General features: G+C 35.4%; 2 protein-coding genes across 2 annotated transcripts; one reads left to right on the forward strand and one right to left on the reverse strand.

Annotated features, from left to right (window-relative positions):
• The first annotated feature begins 12,543 nt into the window (after nt 1-12,543).
• On the forward strand, nt 12,544-14,183 carry LOC131149490 (uncharacterized). Its single transcript, XM_058099962.1, has 2 exons — nt 12,544-12,798; nt 13,884-14,183. Exons 1-2 carry the CDS (start codon nt 12,544-12,546, stop codon nt 14,181-14,183), a joined length of 555 nt encoding a protein of 184 aa, XP_057955945.1.
• Nucleotides 14,184-18,874: 4,691 nt separating this feature from the next.
• Nucleotides 18,875-21,619, reverse strand: LOC131143519 (probable sesquiterpene synthase). Its single transcript, XM_058091880.1, has 7 exons — nt 21,382-21,619; nt 20,894-21,182; nt 20,407-20,779; nt 20,107-20,325; nt 19,857-19,995; nt 19,481-19,729; nt 18,875-19,380 (listed from the first exon to the last, which is right to left on the reverse strand). Exons 1-7 carry the CDS (start codon nt 21,517-21,519, stop codon nt 19,087-19,089), a joined length of 1,701 nt encoding a protein of 566 aa, XP_057947863.1. The 5' UTR covers nt 21,520-21,619; the 3' UTR covers nt 18,875-19,086.
• Nucleotides 21,620-22,996: the final 1,377 nt, after the last annotated feature.

The following is a 22,996-nucleotide window of genomic DNA, read 5'->3' on the forward strand; positions in this document are numbered from 1 at the left end:
GTCTAGTTCATAGAAAACAACGATGACCCATAAAAAATAACTTGCGGCCATGCTTCATGGATAAGGACCCAGCATCCTTATTACATATTGGGCATGCTAAGTAACCTTTTGTGCTCCAACCTGACAGGTTGCCATAAGTAGGAAAATCATTAATTGTCTACAACACTGCAGCATGCATCCGAAATGTTGTCCCGATTTCCACATCGAATGTCTCCACTCTTTTTTCCCATAATTCTTTCAACTTGTCAATTAATGGACGCAGGTAAATATCAATATCATTACTAGGTTCCCTCGGTCCGGGAATGAGTAGAGACATATAAATGAAAGGTTCTTTCATACATTGCCATTGCAGCATATTGTATGACATCATCATAACTGGCCACATGCTATATGGGTTGTTCATGTTATCGAAAGGATTGAACCCATCTGAAGCAAGGTTAAGTCTGATGTTGCAAGGATCACTAGCAAACCATGGATGCATTTTATTAAAATCCGCCCAAGCTTCAGACTCTGCTTGATGGCTAAGGGTGTTTCCATCTTGAAGACATTTCTCTTGATGCCATCTTATATGTGTAGCAGTCTTTTTGCATATATACAATCGTTGCAGTCGTGGGATTAGTGGACAATATAGCAAACTTTTTTGGGGATCTTTTTACCCTTCTTCAGATTAGTTGTATACCTCGGTTCACCATATTCTGGGCACTCGTTTGCATTTTCAAGTTCACCATAAAAGAATGCACAATCATACCTACACGCATGTATTAGAGTGTAACTGAGACCCAATTCACGCATGTATGTCTTCGCCTCATAAAAAGACTTCGGAAGTGTTTCACCATCGGGTAGTGCCACCTTAATGAGGCTTATATGCATGTTGAATGTGTTCTGAGATAACCCATGCATTGTCCTTGCATGAAGCAACTTTATTAGAAACTCCAATTTTGAGAACTTTTTACAGTTTCGATGCAGGGGCAACCATGCATCCCTCATGAGATTAGCAAATGGTTTACCGAATCAATTCAACGCACTAGGATCACAAGGTATGGTACCTATTAAAGTTGATTCATCACCAGTACGCGACACACCAACATCGCCCGTGTCCATTGCAATCCTCCTTTGCAAGTCACCTAACATTTCAATTAACCCTTCCGAACATGTATCCCCACCTACTATATTTGCCCCCTCTTCTTCATCGTTATCATCATCGCTCTGAACTGCGTAATCTTCATTATGGAATACCCATGTTGTGTACCTTTTCTCCATTCCAAAGTCTAATAAATGTGAATTGACCAAATCACTGTGTTTGAATGTTATGTTTTGACATTTCTTGCAAGGACACCTTATTATACTAGCTTTGTCTGCATGAGGACGCGTGAACTCTTTGAAATCATGTACCCCTTTCATATATTCTGACAAAAACCTGCCACGAGCATTCATCCAACTCTTATCCATGTTCATTAATTATCCTATAACATGTTCAAGTAAACGGTATTCATTACATTCTCATAATGTTTATAACGCATGCATCGTGAATCCTATAATCAACCATCATACTCTAAAGGGTACAGATCCTATCCCATTCAGGAATGTTACATTTACATTGCAATCAATCGCTCAAATTCCTTTATTGTAGTCATTATAAATTTCGGTAGCATCTCCCTATGGCTCTCCAAGTACACGAGATGGGGGAAGTAAACATGTTGCTAGTTTTCCATCACTAACAAATTGTCACGACACCCCATTATGCACCCAGAGAACACAAGTAGAGACACGCTCGAAATATATAATGACATTTGACAAAGCGTGAAAGATGATAACAATGTAAATACAACTTCCTGAATTGTCCACATTGGACAATCTAAGAATGGTTGAAATACAAATATTACTAATCGTAAGTGAAATAAATAATTAACACGTTCAATTGATTATTAGTCAACATAGTATGACTAATAATTAATTGAATTATAACTATTGATTTTTCTCACATGTACGATTAGGTATGAATGTATAGTAACTGTTCTTGGATGGGTCTAAGTTTCAATGAATACATGAAATGACAGTAATTAATTTGGCATTTCACTTCATATGGAATTTAGTTCTTGACCTTTCACTATATTCTATACATTGTTGTTCTTAGCAAAGTGTTTTAGATTTTCAAAGATAAGCCTAAGATTGCCTCTTTTCTTACGAATTTCAACACGTGAGAGGCGCGAGTTAGAATGACCTTAAGTTTTAACTGATCATGCATACGTTTCTTTGTACCTAGTTTTATTATGGAAAAGCTTTAACGAAATTTTGACAGCAAGCCGTCTGTAAATTGGACATTTCCTAAAAAATTCCTACTCTAAAACTTGATAGATTCAAGCAAACAAATCACAATAATACGCATCATGCAGATACCAGTGAGTTTGAGCATGTGAGAACCTAAATCCACTATCAGCATGCAATTCATAATGTACTACATTAGCCATGCAGTTGGCATTCAACACAAACATGTATTTCAGTAGTTCAATTTACAATTTATATCACTTAATACCATCAATCAAGACAAGATTTCCAACATTTCAGTAGTCATTTTGATTAATTTTTTATAACTAGTTAATTTCAATTGGAATAAAAAGATACATTATGTGTTTTTTTTTTCCCCTTACCTTCCCTAGGAATCCCTTTTATAGATGAGGCATACTTCTTGCATCAATACTAGGGGCCTTTTCTTTGTAGGAGTAATAAGCCACTAGATTTAGGATGAAATGTCAAGTTGCCTGCTTAATAGGGAATCAAACACAAAGTGGTTGGTCTCAATGAAAAGAAAGCCAACACTCTCATCATTTAAAAATTAAATGTGTCACTAAAACACTGACATTAGTTGATTGATGATGGTGTGGTGGTACCAGCAAGTAATATTCCTGCCTGCATATATACTCGATAAGGAAGAATTCTCAAATTCTATTTAGAGTTTGGAAATTTCTAATTGGCAGATCATAAATTGCATTTATGAATGGATGCAATCAAGACCTTCCACGACTAATGTTATTGTTTTGTTTTTTATGTAGGGTCTCCTAGCCTTTTACTATTTTTTATTTTTTATTTTTTATTTTTCCCCCTAGAGAGATTGTTTTTAATTCATGTGACATGAGCCGAAGACCCATTTCACTATTCAACCTATTGAAGTTGTGTACCCTTTGGGACAACAATATAATGGGGTTAATTCATTTGTCATAAAGAGCAATTTTAACATGTTCATTATTTATTATATTTGAAAAGAGTTGAATGTGTCCTAAGTTCACTTGTTATCATGAAGTAACAAGTGAATGTGTACTAAGTTCAAGTGATTATTCCATAGGATAAACAAAATTATCGTCAATCTATATTTGCATAAAATAAAATAAAAATGAATTTTTTGAAAATAGCTAATGAATAAAATGGAATGTTCACTTGTGAAAATTTTTTTTTTTTTTTTCATTTCTTTCTTTAAAAAAATGCTAAAACATAAAAGGTTATTTTAGTTTTTAGTTTTTCAATATTCATACAAAAAAATTAAAAGTTAGTTATTTTATAATTTTCTAGCAATAAAAAATAATAATTAATTATAATTTTATATGCGTGACCAATGACATTTTTGAGTTCTTAAAAGTCAATTTCATAGTCTATTTACAAACTCAATAATGTTTGCTGAAATAATTACAATTTTTTACTAAACATCCTTTAGTGCTAATTTAATTTGTTTCCAAATGTTACATTTTTATTTAGATATACCCTTTGATAGAGCTCTTAACTTTTTGGACAAGCACATTCTTTAAAAACATAAAACAATTAAACTTATTTATAAAATTTTGCCTATAATCTCAATTCTTGCTTGTATAATATATATATATATATATATATAGAGAGAGAGAGAGAGAGAGAGAGAGAGAGAGAGAGATTAAGTTTAGATTAACTTTGGTTAGTTCATTTATAAGAAAATTTAACCCATTGATTTAATTGAAAGATCACTTGTAATTATCTAAGTAGGAAGTGAGATTAATGCACAAATGTACTAAATTATTATTTTTAATTTTGGTAGATTTTGTGTTATTATCTATAGAACAAATAATAATAATATATATTTTTAATAAACTCATAGGAAGCAATAATCATTCTCAAATTCCTATTCCTAAATTTTAACATAAATTGTTATATAAGTCATTTTAATTTCTAATTATTTTTACAATAAATAATAAATAAAACTAATGGAAGTATACCTCCAGGATTGAAATATTCCAGTTCCACCTGCAATTTCCAATCAAACCCTAGTTCTAGAAAGAAAGTGCAAGGAGTGAGTATGAAGAAAACTCTTTAGAGAATTAGGGAAAGTAAGAGAAAATGTATCAAAATTAGAGGTAACTTAAATTAAATTCGCATAAAAGAAGAGAAAGAAGAGGAGGAGGAGGAGGAGGAGGAGGAGGAGGAGGAAGAAGTCTTACCTTAGAGCGGCAGAGGCAGCATTGGCAGGAAGGAAAAACACAGCGATGGGGCACGTGGCAACGGGTGGCGATAGTGCGACGCGGCGACGGGCTGCAAGAGGGAAAGACACTTTAATGCAAGTACCCTTTGATGATTGCACTAGTAAAATGCATGTGTGCTCATATGGTAGGCTGGCCTTTCGGCAAGTAAAGATTATAGGTTGATGTTGATATTGACCGCGAGGAGGTTCATGAACCACAGTTAAGCATTAGGGTTAATTTTCCAGAGTTCATTCACATTCTCAACGTCTTGTGAAGGCTACCATCCATGAATCATAACCATTGGGGACCATAAAAAATTATCTTCTTTTTGGGAACTCTTTGGTGAAAGGAACAATACATTTGGATTGTGAAATGGTTTTAGAAATTTAGAAATTTTGAAAGCTCGGGCTTTGAAGGTAGGGTTTCTAAGAGAAAACTTTTTTATAGATGTTTTCTTATGTTACTCAAAATACCTTAGTACTCATGGTGCACTACCACCCAACCTCTAGCCAAAGAGCCATCACCTCTTGTTGAAATGTAATATGAACTGGTTGTAATGTCTATTATTTCTTAAATACTTTAAAAATAATGCCAATTACGCGAGATCTATCTCTTAAGGACTTGGGAAATGAGTTTTTCCTTGTGAAGTTCTACAAACAACGTTAAACATGTTCTAATGGAGGATCCACAAATGACTACTTATCATTATCTTACAATTGGAAAATGGCATCTAAATTTGAATCGACTCAGAGTCCTACATTTAATCAAGAATTGTATAATTTCTTAGACTACTTGTAAAATATAATGACAATTCGAACTTTTTTTTTTTCTTAGGAATCATACTAAAGAAGGGAAGCCGGATGGTTCACAATATAAAAACAAAAAAAAACAAAACAAAGATGCAAAACTAGCCCATTTTTTTGTTTTTTTAAAAGTATGTTTGTACATGTACCCCACAGGGGCAGGCACCAAGCTCGGACCCAACAACCCAGTTAACTAGACCATGTTGTCAAACCTAGGTGTAAAGCCTTACCCCCACCACCTTACCCTACCTAGTACTACACAAAATTACTCTTCTAAATTAAATTAGTTTGATTAATATTATTGGAAAAATTGAGCTTTTTTCACAATAAAAAAAAAAAAAGGAATTAACAATAACTACTTGTTGCAGAGTAGGAGGCCATTGAAGACATTAACTCTCGATGTTTGTTTCTTGTGTTTAGCACTTCAGCCACAATGATGCTCTTTCTATAATGTGGATTTAATATGTTTAAGTACTTGAGTGAGTGTTAGATTTTGTTTAAGTGTGGTTCAATTTTGCTTAAGATTTTATTTAGCTTGAATTCATTTTCGTTTTTTTTTTTTTAGGTTTAGTTTATCCTTGTTAGGCCTTTATTTAAGTTTAATTCACTTTTGTTTAGGCCCTTGTTTAGATTCATTTAATTGTTGAATGCCTTTATGATATTAATGTTTGAGGAGTTGGTCATTTTGCTTGTTTGATTTGGTTATTGTTTATTTGGATAGTTGAATGGATTGCACTAGTTAGCTTAGTAGTTTACGTTATGTTCTTATTTTAGGTTTTAATATGTTTTAATTTTGCCACAAACTTTCAAAAAATCCTAAGATTTCGAATATGCACCATGTTCAATGAGATTTGTTTTCTTATTTTCTTCTCCTATTTCACACTAGTTTAGAACTAATCTGCATTCCCCGTGGATACAATCTGGCCTATTTGGGCTAATTATTACACGATGTAGCTTCTATACTTGAGATAACCCTAGTACTACTCATTTTTAGAATTGAGTCAACTTTTTGGCGCCGTTGTCGGGGAGTGCCAGAATTAGTTTTAATCTAGTGTTTCTCCAATTATTTTGATCTTTCTCATAATTTTAAAATACAATATATATATATATATATATAATATTTTCCAAAAAAAAAAAACAAATTTTTTTTTTTTTTTATCATGCTTAACTGCTGCTATGTTGGTGACTGTTTGCTGTTTGGGTTGATATTTGATGCCTTGGGTTAGAGAAATTTCACATAGACTATACAAACTTTCACCTAATATAGGTAGTAGGTTTCCTGTTTCTGTTGTAAGTGAGGATACTGAAATTGATTTGAGTGATCTTTTTGAAGAGAATTTTGAGGAAACCATGGCTGAACATCCACCTGCACCACGCACATTGTGTTGAAATAGTAAACTTGACGGTGGACAAGGGGAGCAATGGTTGACGATGGCTGCTGACCAGCCACTTCTGTTGAACGACGGTCAACAACCTCACCTTCCAACAGCTTATGTTGATTATTGTTGTTTTTTATCTACTATAAATAGTTGTGTATGTGCAATGTAAAAATGTGGTGTGTTGAGAGTGTAAAACCAGTGAGCGAGAGAGAGAGAGAGAGAGAGAGAGCTGTTCTTTGAAATTCTTCTGTATTTTTCTAGATTAAAATACACTGTTACTGTGTTGATTATCACTGATTTTCAGTCACAACCAGTGACTGAGCGTTCCTCTTCACCCATCAGTGGTATCAGAGCATCTAGGAACATTAAAATTTGTCAAACAGAGACAAACAGAGAAAAAATTTCATTTTTCTCTTAGATTTGAAGTTGCTCAAAATCCAAAATTGAGTCTACCATTGTGAAATTCGCGCCGATACGATTCCAATGGTGGAAATCACATCTCAAACGAACATCGGGAAGTGCCGCACGCGCTCACACATGCCTCCAGCTTTTTCAGTGCCTTTCCTATGCGCCACACACGCCAACGAAAACTCTGGTGCCAAAGACACTCGCCTCGCACAGGTCTTCCTCGCCTGCTTGGCGAGATCCGACCCAGCCAGCAACCGCCAACCCGGATTTGTACCTAAGACCCAACCCGCATCCCAGCCTCCGACACGCGGCACGCGTAGACGTTGCCACGTGGACTAACGGTAAGCATTAACGCGGTTAAATGGCCATTAAGTTGAACTGGCTAGTTTAAAAACCACCCGAAATATCCTGTAGCCGGTTTAGTGATTTTTGGACCGGTTCTTTGTAACCCAAAACTGATTCCTAAGGTTTTTCAACCTTCTGAACACATTGGTGGCATCAGATTTGCCAAAATCAGCCCCCATCTCTCTATTTTTATATATTAAATTCAATGGCGAATGGTGCTGCCCAAGCGATCATTCCAAAATTGACCCGGGAGAATTATGACAACTGGTCTATTCAAATGAGACCTCTTCTAGGTACTCAGGATGTCATGGGCATCATTGAAGATGGATACAGAGAAAGTACATCAAAAGAAGCCGAAGCAGTAATGTCCGATGCTCAAAGAACGATCCTACGAGCCGATCGAAAGAAGGATTGTAAGGCGAAATCCATAATCTACCAAGGCCTTCATAAGGCCACGTTAGAAATCATAGCCTCTGCCAAGACATCCAAAGAAGTTTGAGACTCTCTCCAATGAACACACAAAGGTGTAAACAAAATAAAGAAGATTCGTCTTCAAACATTGCGAGGTAATTTCGAATCTCTAAAAATGAAATCTACTGAGTCTATTGTTGTCTATTATACACGAGTTATGATAGTATCAAATCAATTGAGAAGAAATGGAGAGACTCTCAATGATGAGAGAATTTTTGAGAAAATTTTGCGATCTCTGGATCCAAAATATGATTATATAGCTGTGACCCTAGAAGAACAAAAGATTTGGAAACAATGTCCATAGAAGAACTTGTGGGCTCACTCCAAGCCCATGAGAAGAAAGTCAATAGAAGGAGTGATGATAATGCACTGGAGCAAGCCCTCCAAACGAAATTGTCCCTCACTGCAGATAGATACGACAAAGGGGGGACATCACAGCAAGGAAAAGGATGAGGCCGAGGATCTCGTGGAAGAAATTCTGTAAACTTTGACTCTAGAGGAGGTGGCAGAGGCGGAAAAGGTCTCACTAGAGGAGGACAAAATCAACAGAGCTATGTCCCACGAGGAAGAGGACAAGAAAGAAGAAGAGGATACAATAACCGCTCGAATGTATACAAAAGAAACATTCGATGCTACAACTGTCATAAGTACAAACACTATAGCAATAAGTGTTGGGGATAATAACAAGAAAAGGTTAGCGAGGAGGCTAACCTTGCCGAAACTGAACATGCAGATAGAGAGTCGTTGATGCTGATGGCATACAATTCAACTCCCCAAGACCAAAGTTTTTGGTACCTTGAATCTAGAGCCAGCAACCATATGACTGGTAGAAAGAACTTAATCTTTGAACTTGATGAGAAAGTTTAGGGGGAGATCTCTTTTGACGATAATTCTAAAATCCCAGTCCAATGGGAGAGGAGATGTTTTGATCAAACAGAAGTCCGAAGATCATGCTTAGATCTCCAATGTCTATTACGTGCCAGATATGAAAACTAACATACTTAGCCTCGGATAGCTCGTGGAGAGAGGCTACCGAATTAGCCTTAGTGATAAACAAATGGTGATTACAGATGATTGAGGAAAGCTTGTTACTCGAGTTCAAATGGCAGAGAATCGAATGTTTCCGCTCGCCATCCAACATGATATGCCAAGGTGTTTGATCTCTATCATCAGAGACAAAAATTGGCAATGACATCTAAGGTATGGACATCTGAATTTTGAAAGTTTGAAACAATTGGGATGTAAGAAGATGGTGAAAGGCTTACCCAATATCTACCATCAAAATGTAATATGTGAAAGCTGTATTCTGAGCAAGCAACATAGAAACAGCTTTGGAAAACAAGCCGACTAGAGATCTACCATGCCGCTCTAGCTAATACACACAAATGTGTGTGGTCCACTAAGACCATTTTAAAATGGACTGAATCGATACTTCCTCACTTTCATCGACGACTACAATAGGAAGACCTGGGTCTAATTCCTAAAAAGGAAGTCAGAGGTGTTCAACCGGTTCAAAGAGTTCAAAGCTCTTGTGGAGAAATAGAGTGGCTACCGCATCAGGGATTCAAACATATTTCACACCGACCTACACTCCCCAGTTGAATGGTATAGCCGAAAGGAAGAACCGCATAATCCTTAACATGGCTAGAAGCATGTTAAATGATAAGAATGTGCCCAAGAGTTTTTGGGCAAAAGTAGTGTCATATGCAGTCTATCTATTCAATCAGTGTCCTACACAGATTCTTAATACAAAGACACCATATGAAGCCTGGAGTACTCACAAGCCTAGTGTGAGTCATCTTAGGGTGTTTGGCTCTATAGCCTACGCCAAGATCCCAGAAGCAAGAAGGGCAAAGCTAGATGATAAATGAGAGAAGTGTATCCTTGTTGGATACAGTGATAGCACCATGGGATATCGACTCTACAATCTCATCAACAAGAAAGTCTTTCATAGTCGAAATGTCATTTTTGAAGAAAATGAATCTTGGAAATGGGACCAGGCTGAATGTTCCAAAGATGTGGAATTGACACTTGAAGGAGAAGAACCTACACAGACAAGAGAAGTGGCTATCGAGTCACAAGTTCTCGAGCTGCAGACACCTCCACATGGTTTATCACAAAGGAATAATGCTTTATCACTAATAAAGCATGAAATCTCAGACATGAGACCTAGAGGAGCTCGAAATCTAGCTAACCTGTATGAAACTATAGAACAATAGAAGAATATATTACTTTATACTGTCTATTGTTGACCAACGACTCGGTTAGCTTTGAGGAAGCTAACGAAGAAGATAAATGAAGAAAAGCAATGGATAAGGAGATTCAATCCATCGAGAAGAATAAGACTTGGGAGTTGACAAATCTCTCGAAGGGCCGCAAAACTGTTGGTGTGAAATGGGTCTACAAGACCAAGAAGAATGCTCAAGGAGAAGTTCAGAGATACAAAGCAAGACTTGTTACCAAAGGCTACAAGCAAAAATAAGGGATTGATTATGGAGAAATCATTGCCCCGTTTGCTAGACTTGAAACCATCATATTACTAATTTCATTATCAGCACAAAATGGATGGAAGATTTACCTGCTCGACGTGAAATCAACATTTCTGAACGGTTTTCTAGAAGAAGAGATTTATATCGATCAACCATCTGGATATGTGAAGAAGGGCAAAGAAGATAAAGTGTACAAGTTGAAGAAAGCACTTTATGGCTTGAAGCAAACACCTCGTGCGTGGAACATGAGGATTGATGACTACTTCCATAAGAATAGATTTGAGAAGTATCCCTACGAGCATGCGCTATACATAAATATGGAGACAGATGGAAGCATGCTGATAGCCTGCCTATATGTTGATGATCTGATCTTCACTGGCAACAATCCAGAGATGTTTGCTGCTTTCAAGAGGAGCATGGTCAAAGAATTCGAAATGACGAATATTGGCTAGATGGCTCACTTTCTTAGCATAGAAGTCGTGCAAAGCGAGAAGAGAATCTTCACTTATGAGAGCCACTATACAAAAGAAGTACTGAAGAAGTTTGGGATGGACAAATGCAATCCTGTGACAACTCCGGTTGAAACTAGATTGGAATTGAGAAAGAATGAGGAAGGAGATGTTGACCCCACATATTTCAAGAGTCTCGTTGAAAGCTTGAGGTATTTGATATGCACTAAACCAGGTATACTCTATGGAGTTGGACTTGTCAGCAGGTACGTGGAGACTCCTGACTAGTCCCACCTGAATGCAGTGAAAATGATACTCTAATATGTCAAGGGTACCATCACCGATGGTATGTTCTATTCATCAAGAGGTGATTGCAAAATTATCGACTATTCAGATAGCGATTGGGGAAGAGATCTTGATGAAAGAAAAAGCACGACGGGATTTACATTTTTCATGGGAGATTTAACGTTTACATGATATTCAAAAAAGCAACCTATCATAACTTTGTCATCATGTGAAGCTGAGTATGTTGCTGCGAGCTCAGCTATTTGTCATGGTATATGGATTAGGAATGTACTGAAGTATCTGAAATTTCTTCAAGATAACCCCATAGAAGTCTACATTGACATCCGATCAGCGATTGCACTTGCGAAAAATCTAGTTCACCTTGAAAGAAGCAAACATATTGATGCTCAGTATCATTTTATCAAGGAGCATGTCAAGAATAAAGAAGTGAAATTGATATCTTGCAGAACGTATGATTAGATTGTTGACATTTTCACGAAATCACTCAGGCATGATATTTTTGCAAGACTGAAGACAATGCTCGGAATGACAAAGTTAGGAGAGTCAAGTTTAAGGGGGGATGTTGAAATAGTAAACTTGATAGTGGACGGTGGCAGCAATGGTTGACGACGGCTGCCGACCAGCTGCTTCTGTTGAACGACGATCACCAACCTCACCTGCCAGCAGCTTATGTTGATTATTGTTATTTCGTATCTACTATAAATAGTTGTGTGTGAGCAATGTAAAAATGTGGTGTGTTGAGAGTGTAAAACCAGTGAGCGAGAGAGAGAGAATTTTCCTTTGAAATTCCTCTGTATTTTTCCAGATTGAAATACGTTCTTATTGTGTTGATTCTCTTTGAGTTTCAGTCACAACCAGTGACTGTGCGTTCCTCTCCACCCGTCACTTTGAAATACTTTTTGCAGCCTACACGCACCACTACACCATCATGTATTGCTAAACCAAATAATGCACCAAATTTCACTATTAAGCATGGTATATTGTTAGTAATACCTCAATTCCACGAGATGGATTCTGAGAGTCCTTATCAGCATCTGACCGATTTTGAGTTGACATGTACTACCTTCATTACTAGAGCAAGAACTGATGAATACATTAACTTTCGTTTATTTCCTTTTTCCTTGAATGATAAAGTGAAGATTTGGTTTAATTCTGTAAGACCTAACTCTCTTTCTGATTGGACTGACATGCAATGTGAGTTCTTACATAAATTTTTTCCTTTTCAGAGAACCCAGTTCCTACAGAAGCAAATCAGTCAGTTTATGTAGAGAGGCGATGAGACTTTCCATGCTTGTAAGGAAAGGTTCAAAGAGTTGATTAATATTTGTCTGCATCATGGGTTTGAGTCTTGGAGGCTAGTAAATTATTTCTACACTGCCCTCACTCCTGATTGTAAGCAGTTTGTTCAGACTATGTGTAATGGGGAGTTCTTCAGCAAGGAACCAGATGAGGCACTAGCATTCTTTGACTACTTAGCTAAAAGTGCACAACAGTGGAATACACGATCTGATCGGGCACCAATGGTAGTGCAACCTCTCAGGGCAATTGGTGGTGGAGGTAGATATGAGGTAAAGGAGGAAACTGATATCCAGGCTCGTATTGTTGCATTATCTAGGAGAGTAGAGGTTATGGAGTTAGAGAAGGTGAAAGCAGCGAAATCAGTTGAGGTGTGCTCTCTATGCGCCGACTCTAGCTATAAGGCCTAGGATTGTCCGATCATGACGGTAGTGCAGGAGAGTAGGTCCGATCAGATTCAGTCAGAAAATTGGGTTAACAGAACTCCCAATCAGCCCTTCTCAAACACTTACAATCTGGGATGGAGGAATCACCCAAATTTTTTCATGGAGGAATGATCAAGCTGGTTAATCTTCTTCACATTTTTTGCAGCCTCCCTAGTCTTTTGCACCACAGTCTCTGCATCCGTATCAGCCACATCCGATTTCTCAACACTACTCACCTCCAAGGTTTCCATCTAATGTTGCACCCGTTCCACCAAAAAGGTCTCTTGAGGATACTCTTCAGCAATTTATGCAAATTTAGGCCACAACTAACAATGAACTGCGAGGTTCAGCCTAATCCTCGAGTATACTAGCAACAACAGCAGCCAGTGCATAATGTTTTAGGGGATTCCATTGAGACGGCAAAGGCCATCATTACTTTGAGAAGTGGGAAGGAAGTCCCTCGACCCGAGATATCTACTGAGAGGCAAACAATTGCCCCGACACCGGAGGTTGTAGTTTAGGCAAATGAGGCCAAAGAAAAATCAGAGGAAGTAAGTCCAGAATTGAAGAAGTCAGTCGACATGGAGGCCGAGACTAGTAAGGAGTACCAACTTGTGGTACCCTATCCTCAGAGGTTGACTGGTCAGAAGAACAAATACCATACTGAGATTCAAAAGATTTTCAAGAAGGTGAAGATTAATATTCCGCTTCTAGATGCCATTCAGTAGGTTCCTTCGTATGCAAAATTTTTGAAGGACTTGTGCACAGTGAAGAGGAAATTGAATGTCAAGAAGAAGGCTTTCTTGACAGAGCAGGTTAGTGCATTGATATTGAGTGAAACTCCTCAGAAACTCAGAGATCATGGTTCTCCTACCATCTCCATTATGATCAGTGAATCTCGCATTGGGGGAGTTCTACTTGATTTGTGGAGTAGTGTCAACTTGCTACCATTCTCGATATATGAGTAGCTAGGGTTAGGTGAGCTGAAGAAGACCTCTATTTTGTTACAGTTGGCTGACAATTTAGTGAAGGTACCACGGGGTGTTATTAAGGATATATTGGTTCAAGTCGACAAATTCTACTACCCAGTGGACTTTGTGGTTTTGGATATGCAGCAGCTTATCTCTACCATTTCCCAGGAACCTATCATACTTGGACGCCCATTATTCGCTACCCCTAATGCGTTGATCAATTGTCAAAGTGGAGTGCTGAAGCTTACATTCGAAAATGTGACATTGGAGATGAACTTGTACAATGTTTGCAAGATGCCTAGTGGTTGTGATGACTCTAAGATACGTGCAGTTGATGTGATAGATGATTTTGATATTTAAAAGTTGTTATCAATGTTTGATTCTGAAAGTGCATTCGAGAATGACTCTCCCGAGCAGCCTGACGTTTTTGATGAGATAGTTCCTTTGTCTAGAGAGTTAACAGAATCTGAGAGGCAGTGCACAGAGATAGATGATTCCCCTCAACTGTTAGATGCAAGATATATGAGTAGTTGGTGTAAGTCAACTTTTGAAGCTTTTGACTTATCAGAAGTCATGAAGTCATCAGAAGAAGAAGTCCCTACATTTGAGTTGAAGCCACTACCTGAGGACTTGAAATATGTTTTTATGGGCCCAAGTGAGGGCACATTCATTGTGGTAATTTCTTCTTATCTTACTTTGAAGCAGGAAATTGAGTCATTGCAGGTATTGAGGCAGCATCAAGGAGTGATAGGTTGGACTATTGCAGACATCAAGGGTATTGATCCTGCAACCTGTACTCACAACATCTTTCTAGAAGGAGTTACAAGGCCAGTTCGTGATGCGCAGTGGAGATTGAATCCAACCATGAAAGAAGTGGTAAAGAAAAAGGTGTTGAAACTATTAGCTGCTGACATCGTCTATCCTATCTCCGACAGTCAGTGGGTAAGCCCAACACAAGTAGTACCAAAAAAGTCTGGTTTAACTATCATTGAGAATGCTAGTGGAGAGTTGATCCCATCTAGGAAAGTAACGGGTTGGAGAATGTGCATTGATTATCATAAACTAAATTCAGTTTGTTGAAAAGATCACTTCCCGTTACCCTTCCTAGATCAGATACTCAAAAAAGTAGCTGGTAATGCTTTCTATTGTTTTCTAGATGGTTTTTCTAGGTATTATCAAATTGTCGTAGCACCAAAGTATCAAAAGAAGACAACCTTCACTTGCCCCTTTGATAGTTACGCTTTTCACAAGATGTCATTCGGATTATGCAATGCACCTGCTACTTTCCAGCGCCACATGATGAGTATTTTTTCTGATATATTAGATGAGATGTGTGAAATTTTTATGGATGAATTTTCTGTGTTTGGTAAGTCGTTTGACACCTGTTTGAAAATTTTTACTGCTATCCTAAAAAGATGTGAAGAAAAGAACTTGTTGTTGAATTGAGAAAAGTGTCAGTTTATGGTAAGTAGTGGTTTGGTACTTGGCCATTTAGTTTCTAAGCGTGATATAGAGGTCGACGAACCCAAGGTAGAGTTGATTTCCAAATTACTTGTCCCTAAGACAGTGAGGGATATTCGTTCTTTCCCTGGCATAGCATAGCTGCTGTGCTGAAGCTCCTCATGGCCTTCCATCTCCATTCCAACTCTCTTCTCTCTCCCTCTCTCATTCTCTCTCTTGTCCTTATATTTATTTGCTTGTATTATGTTATTTTAAATTTCTTATTGTCATCTAGTTGTAGTATTTTGGTTTAATGTCATTTTAAATTACTTTGTTGGAACTTCTTGTTTATTAATTTACTTCAATTTCATCTTGAGTTAACTTATTGTTAAATTTAGTTTAAAAATTCAGCTGTGTTTATTTTTATTGTCAAATCCAGAATTTTTTTTTTTTTTATCTTGGTTTCATTGTTAAGTTGAGTTATTTTATTGTTTCACTCTGTCTTTAGTTCTCTTGTTATGTTAATTAATTAGTTGCTTAGACTTCAATGTCATTTTAGTATTTAATGGAACTTAATATTGTTGGGATAATTTCATTTTGTTTAAGATTAGTTAATGTGGATTTAATATGTTTAAGTACTTGAGTGAGTGTTAGATTTTGTTTAAGTGTGGTTCATTTTTGCTTAAGATTTTATTTAGCTTGAATTCATTTTTGTTTTTTGTTTTTTTTTTTGTTTAGTTTATACTTGTTAGGCCTTTGTTTAAGTTTAATTCACTTTTGTTTAGGCCCTTGTTTAGGTACATTTAATTATTGAATGTCTTTATGAGATTAATGTTTGAGGAGTTGGTCATTTTGCTTGTTTGATTTGGTTATCGTTTGTTTGGATAGTTGAATGGATTGCACTAGATTAGCTTAGTAGTTTACGTTATGTTCTTATTTTAGGTTTTTAATATGTTTTAATTTTTCCACAAACATTCAAAAAATCCTAAGATTTCAAATCTAGACCATGTTCAGTGAGATTTGTTTTCTTATTTTCTTCTCCTATTTCGCACTAGTTTAGAACTAATCTGCATTTCCCGTGGAGACGATTTGACCTATTTGGGCTAATTATTATACGACGTAACTCCTATACTTTGGATAGCTCTAGTGCTACTCATTTTTAGAAGTGAGTTAAATTACTTCCATATTATTGTATATTATTCTTTTTAGGGTTGAATTGACGTTGTATACTTAGGGTTTGTCTTGCTTCACTTTTATAATTATGTCTTCTTTTCATATTGTCCATATTACACTTAACTTTTAGAGTTTGATTTGATGTCATGTTTTTGGAAGTTTCCTTTATTGTTAATATTAGGATTTTACTTTTGAAGGTTTGATTATATATATATATATATATATATATATATATATATATATATATATATAGATATGTATGTATGTATATATTATATACGTATTATTATTCTAGTGGTATTATTATTAGTACTTATGTGTTATGATATGTGTATTATTATTATTATTATTATTATTATTATTATCCTATTATTTTCCTTATTTTTTTTTATTATATTAGCCATTTGAAATTTTAGGAAAACTACAAAAAAAAATCATAAAAAGAGAAAATTAGAAAAAATCTAAAAATATTTTTTGGACTTGATTTTCCTGATTTTTGCCTTAATTATCTCTTTGTTATTTCAAAATTTAAAAAAAATTAAAAATAAAATTAAGAAAAATGAAGAAAAATATTTTCGAAATTGAAGATCATTTTTGGCACTCTTTTAAAATCCGAAAAAAAGAAAATCTCCTGGAATATTATTTATTTATATACTTAGAAAAACCCTACAAATTTCAAAAAATCCTAGAAGTGTATTTTCTTAACCGATTTTCTCGATTTCAATCCCTATGATTGCAATAAAAATGGTGCAAGATTTTTAAGCTTCACATACCTCGGTTCTGAGGGAATATATTTATTTATTTTGCATGTATATTTGTAAATTCACCAAAGGAGTAACCTACAAGACTTTTCAAATTTACTTTGAGATAATTTTATAATTAATTAGGTACCGTTCATAAGAACAGACGCGTAGGGGGTGCTCGTACCTTCCCCTCACGTAATCGAACTCCCAATCCCAGTTTTGGTAACGCAGACCAATTCTACCCTTAATTGGGTAGTAATTAAGTGTTTTAACTATACTAAAAGGTTAGTGGCAACTTCATTCCTATTTTTTCTCAAAAATTTAATGCACAATTTTTATTTTGCCGACCCCGAGGCACCTACGCTCCAGGATGTCGCGACAAAGGTCGCTTTATATTCTTATATAAAACATATATTCTTATTTTAAAAGAAATATATTGAACACGACAAGAGTGAGAGGAAAAGGGGTTAAGGCGTCCTACTTGTACTTATTGTTGAATAGTGGAATCGGTAACTTGACCTTACTCCAAGGACGTAGACAAATTGCTAAACCTTATAAATCTTGTGTTCTATGCTTTGTTTCTTTTTCTCGTTTTCTGTTGTTTGCTAGCTTTATTGCAATTTTTTGTAATAGGCGTGACTAAAATTTTTTAAATAAAGAGTTTTTATGGATAAATTAAGGAGATGCCCCTACTAAAAATATTCATTTGACTACAACCATTAAAGATCTAATTTTTGGAAAAATTATTTTACTTGAAACAATTATTATTAGTGTTAAATGTGAAAGTATATATATTTTAATTATTTGTGCAGGAAAATATGAAAAAAAAAATTTATCTATTTTTTTATCTATATATTCCCCCCCCCCCCCCCCCTGCCCCACTAAGAAAAATTTCCACAACATACACCCCAAGTAATTCCCTTATCAATCCAATTCTCTACTCATAGTTAGCACCATGTGGTTTCATTAAAATTGTAGCCTTTATGTCCCTAAAAGAAGTTAAAAACTTTTTTAAAAAAATTGAACATAAAAATTGTTTGATATTTAAGGTAATTTTTTTTCTACTTCTACTATTTTTTATTTTAAATTCATTTCATTCCAATACATAATTATTCACCATTTAAACATATTTGCATCTAATAATTATGTTACAAGAAAATCAATTGTCTCAAATTATATACTACACGGTCTATCTAAAATGCTTAAGATAGAATAAAAATATATGATTTTATGGAAAAATTTTAAAAAATAATTATTCTTTATTTGTTTCATGTTATTGGTTAATAATTTTTATTATCATTGAATTTATAGCAAAATATTTTTTCTTGTTTAAAATATCAATTATACATGTAGTTTTTCAATTCTATTCTTATGAATTAACAGCAACCAAATGTACAATTAATGAAATAAGTTATTGCTAGAAATATTAATCAATATATATATTAGTCTACATGTCATAAGAAATGATAGAAAAGTTCATGGAATATTTAGTGGGCGAATTTTTCATCTTTTTTTTTTTTCCTTTTTTTGCTCTCTTATACATTCACTATGCCAATATGCTTAAAGATTTAATATATTGAATTACTTACACTTGAGAACTTTGAATGAGAGAAAGCTAACACCCAGAAACATAAAGACTAAAAAGAAAATTACAACTCTGATAAATAATAATAAAAAAAAAAACCACACAAAAAGTTTGAGCAACCCAAAATACTCATTAGAAAATTGGGAAAAGTTACAAATAAATAAATTGAAAAAATTAGCTCTTATTTCAAAGAGAGATTAGGGGATTGAATATAATAACATGACATGCATCGTTCGCATTAATATCTACTTACTACACTTTTAAAATAATTTTATTTGTAAGAGAACAAAAGATTACAAATTATCAAAGAAGTCGACTGCATTCAAATGTCCACATGATCAATAAGCAACAAGGCTATGTTAGTTTTCATGGCTTTCCCAACATGTGTATACCCATCTTCGCCCTTATAAATGACATCTATCACTCTTGTGAAATTAAGAATGCGCATTAGGAGAGGCATTGGCATAGCAGTAGGCCTCAAGCACTCCTGGTTTATGTCCTTCCATGCATTTATCACTTGCTTTGCAAACTCATCCTGCGCCTCTTGCTCCGACACTCCATATTGGCTCATGTAACATTCAATCCCTGATGCGACATGCCCTCGCTCTTGCTCAAACTGCATGACCAAATTAAAATTTAGTTGTAATGTTAGGAGAGTTAATGAGCTAATTAAAATTCCTAACTAGATACACCCATATACAAGCATATATACGTACCTGGTGGGAAGTCATATCGTCCATAAGTCTGCCAATTGATTCAGAAGCTTTAATAATCAAGGGATGACTGAGAAGCCAATCAAAAGCTTCTTTTGTTGCAATTTCTCCCATGCCAAGGTATGATATTGTTGTAAGCATCGTGTAACCAGAGGTTACTAGTGCTACGCGCATGTACTCATCAAATGTGGGCACATATTTTTCATGGAACCATTTGGCCTCATCTAAGTAGCCCTTGACTAGAATTTTCATCTGAAATGCATTAATTGAAGCAACCAAATAAAAAATTTTGAATTGCAACACTTATATGTAGAAAAAGCCTAATTAAATTTATATATGGAAAAAGAACATAAAATTAGTCGAGCTAAAAGCCCCATACCGCTTCTTTTGCATAGTACATACGAAACAAGCTTCCTTCTTTGGCCATGTCTTCCTCAATTTCATTGAACACATCCAAAAGTGCTTGATAACACAATTTCATATAGTCAGGAAGTTGACCCATGCAACTAATATCCCACCTACAATTTGATTTATTCTAATTAAATTGGAGTACAATATTTTATAAATAGAAATGAAGTAAAAAGGAAAAGAAATTGAAAGTATTATTAGATCAGTCCCATGAGCCAAACCTTTCAATTGCTTCTGTAAAGATCTTTAGTTCTTCAATTGTGCCATACACATCATATATATCATCTAGAATAGATGTAATAGCAATTACTTTGGTTAGTGTTCTTCTTGCAAGCATGTATTTGGGCTCAAAATACACTCCCACTATCCAAAAGTAGCCCTCCACCACTCTATCTCTTGCAAAAGGTAGCTTGGTAGCAAAGTCCAAGTCCTTCCACCATCTGATGAATTACATGAATATTAGCACACCTGCATTAACTTGTTTAAAATAATTTGTATAAAGTTTAAGCATCTACACATACTTGGTTATGCTACTTAGCTCCTTCTTGTGCAATGACTGTAATAAGTTGAAATCTAACTTCGCAAGTTCTAGTAAAGCTTTATTGTGGGAAGCATCGGCTTGATAGATCGGAAAGTAGCGTCTAGCCTCTAATCTAGGCAAGCCCTTGTGGAGTGGCTGCTTAAGGGCATGTGCAACTTGATCAGCTACTGGATAATTCAACTGAGATACCATTGATCGAAGGTGAGCAGTAGTGAACTCAAGAGCCTCATCTAGGATATCATCTCCATGCACCCTCAAATGAGTAGCCTCATAAAAGCCTAGCAATCCTTTTGCATCACTAATTAAAGATTCCTTGAAGTTACCCTGATCATTTTTGAACTTGTTGAATACACCTGATTCATTACCGGTCACCAAAAGCATGTTATCGTCAATTGGACTTAAATAAAGTGGTGGTTATTCTAGGAGAAGTTAAAGAAATGGCAAAATGGTCATGACGAAAAACTTACCACACGAAACATTGTAACCTTCTTGTCTGAGTAACCGAAACCAAAGCGCAGCTTCATAGAGATCATCGCCATCATAGTTACTCTCATCATATTCAGTACTATTATATTTCTGAAATGCCTGTTTTAGTGCTTCTTCTATGTCTATTTGGAAGTGGTAAGCCACGCCGAGGCGTTGGATGGCATCAATAAGATGCAGCTGTTGCGAAATCTCACCAGCAGCAGCCGCTAGCTCTCTCCTCACCTCTCCCTTCAGCTCCTCAATCCGTCCCTGCTTCTGGGCTTGAATGCTCTGCACCATAATATGCACCAATATCAATCAATTTCATTGTATTATATATAGGGATAGTTGTTCAGAGAATCCAGGTATCTTGCTTCAAACCTATTTCAAAAATAATTAAAATCACTAGCTCTACATATATATATATATACAAGAATTAGAGAAGACGTACTACCAAGCTAGCACGCAGCAGGGAAGCTAATATAATTACCTCGTCCTCGCAAGTATAGTTGATGAAACGGTCTCCCCAGACACTGGGGTGGAAGTTCGCTGTCCGGCGGACGATGTCCGGCTCCTGAGCAGCAGCCTGCTGGTTATGGCCGGAAGGAGTGAAGACCTGGGCGGACATATTTTCTTTTGCAGTTTGATTAGAACAGTTGTGGCGAATTGAAATATAGATTCAGTGGAAGTGCGGAAGAGATGTAATGAATATTTGTCGAAGCGTAGGGAGAATGGCAACGCAGAGCTTTCGTATTTATAGGAAAAGCGTATGGCCTGTACGTTTGTCTTCATATTGAAGGTCCTGGGAAAGCAGTCAATATAATGGCAGTATTATTTGGTGGGCTGAAAATCATTTTGAATTCAAAATTGTCCACAAAGGACAACTACAAAGTTTATTTTGATTTGGTGGGCTGCTAGTGTCAATCTAAGCTTCCGGGTGGTGTCCTGAATTGAAGGATTCTTCTTGATTCTTTCTTTTTTAAAAACGGGGGTAGAAGTGTGATTGTCCGAAAAAGTGCTGAGGTATGTAGCAATTTGTGGTTGCAGTTCTTATTTTTCTTGCTAATCTTCATTCCAATAAAGTCCATTGCTTTTAACACTAATTATCATTTTCTTCTCTGACTGCATGATTCCATAATGTGTCACAATTTTCATGAATTAATTCAAGAGCTTTGCATAAGAGGTTGTATCTTTTTGAAAATAGTAAAGATATATCAATGTAGATCAAAACATGATGGAGAATGAGTTAAAAGATTTTAATCATTCCTCTTTGGAAGATGGACGGGGCTACTTTTGTTGGGATTATTAAATGGGAGGGAAAGTCTCACCTTATGAACTAACTTTTGGGATTGAGTATTAGTGTCAGTTTTTAGTTACGCAAGTATTAGTAATGGTTTTGATAACCGTCACTAATACATTACTATTAGTGACAGTTCTAAAATCGTCACTAAAAATTAGTTTTCTTGCTCAAACTATCATAGAAAACCACTTTTTGCGCAGAAACTATCCTAAAAAAATATTAGCCACGTTTCTTGGGGTATTAGTAACAGTTTCAGGTCATCACTAAAAGACACTTATTAGTAACGGTTAGTCAACCATCACTAATAGTATTGTAGTAGTAGACAAAGTCAACAATATTAGTGACGGTTCTTTTAAACAGTCACTAATAGTCTATTCTTAATGACAAATTTTCTAAACCATCACTAATAGTGTCTTTTATTTAAAAAATATAAAAACAATTTATTTAACTATATTTGTAACGATTTATGAAAATCGTCACTAATAGTCTATTATTAGCGACGATTTATGAAAACTTTCACTAATAGTGTTTTTTATTTAAATAATATAAAAAGAATTTAGAAAATCAATAGTTTGGTTAAATGTGTAGAATTTTTTTTTTTTTAAAAATTATTTATAGATTTCAATATAATTACAAAAAAGATAACATGTTTTCCATTTTTTAAAAATTATGTAAAATAAATTTTGAAATCATTTATTTTGAAATTTGGATTTGAATCTATGTACTATAAAAACTTTACATATGGTTAATAGAATTAAAATCCAAAATCTAAACTTCATCGTCCCATTCACAACGTAAGAGTTAG

Source organism: Malania oleifera, chromosome 1 (genome assembly GCF_029873635.1).
Source record: "Malania oleifera isolate guangnan ecotype guangnan chromosome 1, ASM2987363v1, whole genome shotgun sequence".
In the NCBI taxonomy this organism is placed as follows: Eukaryota; Viridiplantae; Streptophyta; class Magnoliopsida; order Santalales; family Ximeniaceae; genus Malania; species Malania oleifera.

Excerpts from the sequence above, each read along its gene's own strand:
- LOC131149490 (XM_058099962.1), top strand. The coding sequence starts at position 12,544 with ATGTGTAATGGGGAGTTCTTCAGCAAGGAACCAGATGAGGCACTAGCA. Across the intron at positions 12,799-13,883 it reads AAGCAGCGAAATCAGTTGAG|GTACCACGGGGTGTTATTAA; the intron begins GTGTGCTCTCTA and ends AATTTAGTGAAG.
- LOC131143519 (XM_058091880.1), bottom strand. The coding sequence starts at position 21,519 with ATGTCCGCCCAGGTCTTCACTCCTTCCGGCCATAACCAGCAGGCTGCT. Across the intron at positions 19,730-19,856 it reads TGTACTATGCAAAAGAAGCG|ATGAAAATTCTAGTCAAGGG; the intron begins GTATGGGGCTTT and ends AATGCATTTCAG. Across the intron at positions 19,381-19,480 it reads ACGATATGACTTCCCACCAG|TTTGAGCAAGAGCGAGGGCA; the intron begins GTACGTATATAT and ends TTGGTCATGCAG.